This window comes from Danio rerio, chromosome 6, assembly GCF_049306965.1.
Source record: "Danio rerio strain Tuebingen ecotype United States chromosome 6, GRCz12tu, whole genome shotgun sequence".
Classification (NCBI taxonomy): domain Eukaryota; kingdom Metazoa; phylum Chordata; class Actinopteri; order Cypriniformes; family Danionidae; genus Danio; species Danio rerio.
Window position 1 is genome coordinate 2,008,988 of NC_133181.1, and position 8,513 is coordinate 2,017,500.

The window sequence follows — 8,513 nt, forward strand, 5'->3', positions numbered from 1 at the left end:
GCATGTCATCGAAAAGCTGGACCTTCATAGAGACCTGGAGTTACAGATTCACAAACAGCGGCGATTACAGGAGCATATGAAAGGAGAGCCATTTAGACACATTTCGATCTAGCAAACACAACAACAGGATCCAAAGAGGAATAAATAAACTGTGACTTTTTTTTTTTACATGTGTTTTGAGATTTGGGTGTAAACATTGAAAGTCCCTGGGAAGAAGCTCAATTGTTCAGAGCATCACCATTGAGTCCAGCAGCTCTTTAGTGGCGAAACCAACAAAATGAGACCAACCCAAGAGCGGGAGGAAGATCCTGAGATGTTTTGAACTCATTTTAAAGCATGTAAAGACAAATAATAAAGTCCCACTGCAGCAAACACACCAACACAACCTCAATTGGTATAGATCGGATGCTGTTTGATTGATGCAAGTGACAGCATAAGGTTACAGCATGAAGGTTATGCCGATCTGTGCTTAATGTCTGTCAAATGAACCCAAGATTAAACATTCAGTGCTAAAATAAAGATGACTGTGTTCTGATTATGAGTAAGGTTACACTATTTTCAGGTAATACATGGTTGGCATCAGAAAGTGATTTGCACTGCAAAAAAAAAAAAAAACTCTTGTTTTTAGTCCAAATATGTAAGAATTCTTAAATCAGCATTATTTTTTTTTAGACTGGCAAATAATATTGTCTTGTTTTCAGAATTAATGAAGTGAGTTTTTCCTTCAAACAACTCTGTTAAAATAGTTGGGTTAAAAATACCCCAACATATAACCCAACTATAGATTATTATAACACCTTGATTATTTTTAACCCAATGCATTGGGTAATTTTGATTAAATTTTATTTTTTACATTCCAGTATTACTACAATTACTATTAATTCTATAAGTATGGCTGTGTAAATAAATAAATGTCTCCGCAAGGTCCTGAAGGTGAGAATGACGGCCGAATATCCCAATGTCTATCATTTCTTCAAAAAACTAACAAACTGTAGAGATGAACATGTAAGGTAGAGAAAGAGTTTTATCCATTCAATATACAGTTGAAGTCAGAATTATTAGCCCCCTTCAAATTTTTTTTTTAATATTTCCCCAATGATGTTTACCAGAGGAAGGAAATTTTCACAGTATGTCTGATAATATTTTTTCTTCTGGAGAAAGTCTTATTTGTTTTATTTCGGCAAGAATTAAAGCAGTTTTTAATTTTTTAAACACCATTTTAGGGACAAAATTATTGGGGAAAAATAAACAAGCGGTCTAATAATTCAGGGGGGCTAATAATTCTGACTTCAATTGTATATTGGCTATGAAGCATGTGTTTGTATCATCAATAATTAAGAGTGCTGGTGAAACGGATATAAAAAAAAACACGACACGGACAGGTCATTCAATAAAAAAAACAACATTATTGCGCTAGAGCTTAACTTATTAACGCAAAAACAACATTAGGCACACATATTAATGCAGCTGTTCTGTGTCAGATAAATCAGTTGACTGATTAAATTTAAAATTTTAACTTAACTAGTTGAGTTGCAATAAATAACCCAACAAAGCACCAAATATTTAACTTAACCAGATAATTTATTAATAAATAACATAATAAAGGTTAAAAATAACCCAAAAAAGCACCAAATATGTTTAACTCAACCATCGGGTTAAATAAATAACACAACGTTCTTTAGTGTTTAGGGGTAAGCTAAATAATTTTGACATTTGACTATTTTGCTTACCCCACTGGCAGATTATTTAGCTTGCTTTAGTGAAAACTCACTTCATTCTGAGCTATTATTTCTTAAAACAAGATGATATGTTTAGCTCATCTCGAAAAAGCATCCTTACTTAAGAATTTGTAAATTTTTGGACTAGAAACAAGATCAAAAACTACAAAGAAACACATTTCTTGGATGATGAAAGGGATTTTTAGGTTTCTTCATCATTGGTGTTTACAGTTTTTGCACAAGAGCGCCCCCTGGAGGAGATTTACTACTGACCACACAACTGTGCTTCCCTAACAAGATGCGCATGTTGTGTTTGACTTTTCATTTTAATGATTAATTGTTAACACTTCACTTAATTTTTAATTATTTAATGCATTTACTAACATGAACTAATTATGAACAATACAGCATTTACAATAGTTCAACATTATTATTATTAACATTATTATTATTAACATGCATTAATAAAATTCAAATGAATGCTTGTTAATATTAATTAATGCACTGTGAGTTTACATAAACTAACAATGACTGTATTTTCATTAACTAACATGAGCAAATACTGTATTAAATGTATTGTTCATTGTTAGTTCAGGTTAATAGATGAACATCAACTAATATAACCTTATTGCAAAGTGTTACTGATTAATTGAATCACCCAGTCCTAGTCTTTAGGTTGAATCTGATATGAGAAACTGGACCAAAAGTTTGAGAACGTACTCTTTAAGAACGCAAACACTTGGCTAAAAAGTGAAGCACTAGAATACTTCAATCATTGCCACTTTATAAAGCGCCAAACACTGAAATATTCACTCGAGAGCTTCAAGAGGAGACTGTGGAAACGGCTCTCTTAAAGTGTTCAATGAAAGCAGAGTGATTGATCTGTCTTAATCAATCAGTTCTGCTCATTAAAGACAAACCCCGTTTCTCTTTTCTGATCACGCAGAACTGATGAACGAGCGTTTCCTCCCTCCATATCGACACACCAAGTAAAAAACACTGACTCATGCACCCCGAACAATTCACTCCCGCTCATTTACTTCAGCTCCGTCTCTGTAAGCGTAGTGATTTTTCCGGAAGATGAACCTGCTGGAGTGTTTATGATCTGAGCTCACGTGTATGATAGAAAAGAGAGGCTTTTTTTGATATAAAATCAAAGAGTCTATCCTGAAAAGTAAGTAAAGATGTAACACTTTACAATACGGATCATGTAGTTAATGTGGTCACACTTGATTTTGAAGTTAATTCTCACAATCAACTAACAATTATCTGTGACTTTGAGCTCACTGAACTCTTAATTTGATGCTTGACACAGTCACACTAGCGTAACTATTTATTTATCTACCGATTAATATTAATTACTGACTATATGGTCGGGGATAGAATGTTTTTTAACTTAAATTTCTGTAGTTTCTAGTCCAAATATCAAACATTCTTAAATCAAGCAGCATTTTTAAGATGAGCAAAATATATTATCTAAAATACAGGACATGTAGGACACAGTTAATGTGCTCACACTTTATTTCAGGGTTAATTCTCGCTATCTACTAACCATTAGCTATGACTTTCAGCTCATTAAACTTTCAATTTGCTGCTTATTTATAGTTATTAAAGTAGTAGATGGGATGTAAATTAAGTTCATGCAGTACATGTACTTTATAAATATTAATAAACAGCCACTATCTTAATAAAAGCCAGATAATAAGCCACTATTTGATGGTGAGAATTGCTCCCTATGCTAAACTGTCATGGCTAATGTATTTACTAACATAAACAACGCATCGATTACAGTATTTATTAAAATTATGAACATTAGTTAATGAAAATACTGTTGTTAGTTCATGACTCAGTGCATAAAGAAATGCTTTAGTATGGAGTCAATCCAGGGCCACATATACTTGCAAAAGGTTTTTCAAACTAAAAATAAAGTATCGAGCAAAAAATAAATAAATAAATGCAAATCTCCAAACATCGCAATTTGAAAACAAATTGAGAAATACAAATACATTTTGCTAATAAAAATAAAGAACTGCAAAAGGAAAAGTTTTGAGACAACAAAAAAAAAACTGCAAATAAAAATCAAGCAATTAAAGCAAGTATTTGCAATAAAAAAAAAAAAAAAAAAAAATATATATATATATATATACATATACATATATATATATATATACATATACATATATATATATATATATATATATATACATATACATATATATATACATATACATATATATATATATATACATATACATATACATATATATATATACATATACATATACATATATATATATATACATATACATATACATATATATATATATATATATATATATATATATATATATACATATACATATACATATATATATATATATATATATATATATATATATATATATATATATATATATGCTGCTTTTCTTTATAGCATTGCCTTTACAAAACCCATCCAGCAATTTCCGGACTTACAGGGCTGTAAGACCACCTCAGTGATGCTGTGTTTCCAGGTGATGACGTAGTTTAAATGGGGGCAGGTCTGGGCCTGCTGTAATTGCCCAGGTCCCCTTGACTCCGCCCCCTCGTCAAATCAGGGCCACAAAGTGAAACGCGCAGAAACGTGAAGAGCAAAGTGAAAACAGCATCGCAAACTCAACTGCAGGGCTTAATTTGTGCCGGAACAAGGCGGATCCGGCACTTCATTTTACAGATCCCCCTGATCAACCGCCCTCCTGTCCCGTCCGCTGTTCACTTTCACTTTTTTCCGCGACTCCACCAACTCTTCACTTTTATCCGCAACACCCCCGCTCCCGCTCACTATCGTTCACGACACCCCTCCGCCATCCACCACACCAGTCCCCCCACCCCAACCCCCTCCCCCAGCTCTCCACTTTCGTGCGCAGCACCTCTCCATGCATGGGTAACATGCCGGATCCATAACCCCGAAAAGGCAATGCTATTAAAAAATTGTTTTTTACTTGCAAATATTACATTTTTTTTTTTTTTTTTTTGCACTGCTGGATTTTCATTTGCAGTTCTTTTTTGTTTGCAAATGTAATTTTTATTTTAAAATTCTTGAAAATATTATTAGCATTTTTTGCTCAACACTTTATTTTTTGTTTGCAAAAATTTATTTTATTTTAATGTAACAAATGCTTAACTATTATTGGAGAATTCTGTAATTTGTATTGTTCATGTTAGTAAATACATTAACTAATTATCCCCTATTGTAAAGAGTTACTAATAAAGTCTTGCAGTCAAACTTTACAATAAGATTTAATGTATTTACTAACATCAACTAATTAAGAACAATACATCAACACCATTTATTAATAATAATTGTGCATTTATTAATGCAGCGTTTCTCAACCACGTTCCTAGAGGCGTACCAGCCCTGAATCAGATCATCAGCTCATTAGCAAAGCCAGAAAGAGCTGTAATGAGTGTGACAGACAAAGGAGACATCCAAAACATGCAGTGCTGGTGCTCCTCCAGGAACGTGGTCGAGAAACACTGTACTAAAGAATAATTAAAATCCAAATTCATGTTGTTATCATTGGTTAATACATCGTGAGTCAACATGAACGACTTTATTTTGACAAAATAATGACTAACAAAACACTCTGTAATGACTTTATAATAACAAAACACTTTATAATGACTAACATAAAACAAATGCTGTAATAAAGATGTTGTTCATTGCTTGTTTATGTTAGTAAATGTATTAACTGATAGTAACTAACACAACCGTATGGTAAAGTGTTACCAGCTTTGCTTTAGATCAGTGGTCTCAAACTCAGTTCCTGGAGGGCCACAGCTCTGCACCGTTTAGCTCCAACTCACACCTGCCGAACAGTAATAGTCTCTATAGTCTTGATTATTTGTATCAGGTGTGTTTGATTAGGGTTGGAGCAAAACTGTGCAGAGCTGCGGTCCTCCAGAAATTGAGTTTGACACCTGTGCTTTAGATGAACAGATCAGTCTAAATTTAACTTAATTCTCCTGTCATCAAGTTTTTTTTTAATCACATAACATTCCTACTTCACAAACCTTGCATTAAACGACATTCAAATAAAACATGGCACAGGACAATATTTTTATTCGCATTTTTATCATTTTTTTTCCTTCTTTTTGTCATTTTGTGTAAATTCACCTTCGTCAACACTACTGTACGTACAGGATAAAAGCTTACGTTGTCCGACCGGAGACGTGTGTTCATGAGATGGAGGCAGTTGCTCGTTGATTCTGTGCAAAATTCGGCAGAAACACAAGTGGCAGAGAGAGCGGATTACATTTGTACAAAATCATAAAACATAGTAAACACGATTCGAGTGTCCTTTTAATCCGCTGCCGCGTTCATTGGCTCGGTCACATGACTTCATAAGAGGTCCAAAGCATCCTCAGTGTATCTTTAAAACAGCAAAGAGCGTCTTTTTGTCCGCGTTGTATGAAAACGTCCACCGCACTCAACAACAAGTCATCCAAAAACAATGCAAAATTCAACATTCAGCGTTGTGGTTTTGTCCGTGTAAAAGCGCGCACACACACACACTCACACACACATTGAGATCAGCTGGGTAAAGCCATGGTGTCGATCACCTGCTCCAGTTTAGCCCTCAGTCTCTGCCGGCGGGACTGTTCGTCTCTCTCCAGCGCAGACAAGATCTACACAAAACACAACACAGTGGGGAAATTAAAGACTAAAGAAATGTTGTGTTGTTTGTCTTGTTGTTCTGTTTTTCGTAGGTTATGGAAGATGTTTCTTATTCTTTTTTTCCCTTTTGTTTTTGAATTGGATTTTGAGTCTGTACTAAAGTTTGATTTAATCATTTTAAGCAGGTCTTAATTTTCCTTTATCCTTGTTTTAATACATTTTAATGTTTTTTTTGTTTGTTTGTTTCAGATTTTTTATTTTTTTTTATTTAAAGATTTACAATGACAGAACAGTGGTATAGGTGTCTCATGTCATCATATACAATAATATAGCAATCTATTATACAATTGTCCATCGGCTAATAATTCAAGTCTTTTGTAAAGGGTAAAATTAATAAAATAAAATAAAAAAAATAATTAAAATAAAAATTTAATAAAAATCGAGATACATTCTCCAAAAACTCCAATAGAGTATTCCAGACATGCCAGAAATCATCAGATTTCTGACGCAAGTCATAAGTCAGTTTTTCCAAGGGTAAGAAAATGGCAACCTCATTTGAATGTTTTTAATAATTTTTATTTTTGTTGATTTTATTTTATGTTTAAGTAAGGAACTGCGAAATACCATTGTGTATGAAATGTGCAATATAAATAATCTTCCCTTGCCTTGCAAAGTAACCAAAATTGAGCAGACACACGTCCAATAACCAACAATTCATCTCAAACTTTTACCACTTTTAACATTTTATTAATTGCCTCTATTTTACCAATATATTTGAATAATCTTTCTTACAATATCATTAGTTTAAAAGCTCTCCATATATATATATATAGCTACCTAGTGAGGACCAGCAATGCATTGCTCAAAATTCCAGCAATTTACTCAACCCAAGCTCATTCTGGAAACGTAGCCCCGCGGACGTTTCTGGAGACCGCGATTTACGTGGCCGGAGGTACGTAAGGCCGCATTTAGTTTTTTTCGAGCGAACACTCCGCCCCTCCTCTTCGCTCTCGCCGGCCGACGGCTCGCCTCCGAGTGGAGGGCTTTCCCGATGCAATCAGTTTGTCCGCTTAGCTCACAGCGTTGCGTCGGCGCCGGGAGCCGGGAGGCCCCGGAGGAGGAGTAGCCGGCCGCGGTGGACGACGACCGGGATCCAGTCCGGGGAACAGCAGGTTCCGGAAATCAGGTAAGATTAAAAACGGAATCCGAAAAATAAGGGCGAGAACGCGGCGGGATCCGAAAACGCGGTCGAAATCGAAGACGAGGGCTTTTTTTTTTTTTTCTGGACGGCTTTTGCGAAGCGTCGCTCGGATTTAGGGAAGGAGGAGGAGGAGGAGGAGGAGGGCGGCCGAGTCGGCCAATCCGGCGGCTTTTCGCGCAAGAACGGCGCGGGCGCGAACGGCGCGCGCTCCCGAGAGGCGCCCGAGACACGAAAAAGCGCACACAGCGGCCTCTCGCGGATCCGCGAAAACAAAAACCGCTCGAATACGTACCTCTCGGGACGTAAATCGCGGTCCGCAGAAACGTCCGCGGGGCTACGTTTCCACAATGAGCCCGGGTTGAATTTACTGGTAATGTTACAATGAAATGTCTGGCATTTTTATGTTTACACATGATCTCTACAGTAAATATAGAACTGATTCTAATACCTCCCTCCATCATTGAGATCTTGTGATCTTAAATTACTCACTGTACCTAAAATAAGCTTTAAAAAAAAACGGGATGATCAAGCATTTTGCAGTTGCTAAACCCTGGAACACTCTACCAATTCACGTAGACTTTCCCCGTCTATTTCTGTATTTAAGTCAGTTTTAAAGACCTATCTATTTCCTCTCGCTTTTAACACGTATACACTGTTTTTGTTTTTGTTTTGCTTTAATTTGTTCTTTTATATTCTGTTTTCTTATGTCTTTAGTACTCCTATGTACAACACTTTGGTTGTTTTTAAATGTGCTTTATAAATAAATATTGTATTGTATAAAAGTTTGTCTATAAAAGTCTAAAAGGAGTTCTAAGAGGAATTTGTGAATGCAGAGGACAGTTTTTGGGGAAGGTTTGCCTCGCACACAAATTACTGTACTGACCTCGTCCTTGTATTTGGTGATGTAGGAGAAGATTTCGTGCAGCGCGCTCATGCT

General features: G+C 35.4%; 1 protein-coding gene across 2 annotated transcripts in view; it reads right to left on the reverse strand.

Annotated features, from left to right (window-relative positions):
- Nucleotides 1-5,298: 5,298 nt before the first annotated feature.
- Nucleotides 5,299-8,513, reverse strand: part of plxna1b (plexin A1b) — a 222,898-nt gene continuing 219,683 nt past the window's right edge. Inside the window, exons 31-32 of one of the 2 annotated variants that reach the window (XM_073953028.1) lie at nt 8,460-8,513; nt 5,299-6,386 (exon numbers count right to left, since the gene is read on the reverse strand). The exon at nt 8,460-8,513 is cut by the window's right edge and continues 97 nt beyond it. In XM_073953028.1, the coding sequence (XP_073809129.1) occupies nt 6,291-6,386; nt 8,460-8,513 (150 nt within the window). In that variant the 3' untranslated portion in view covers nt 5,299-6,290. 2 annotated transcript variants of the gene reach the window in all.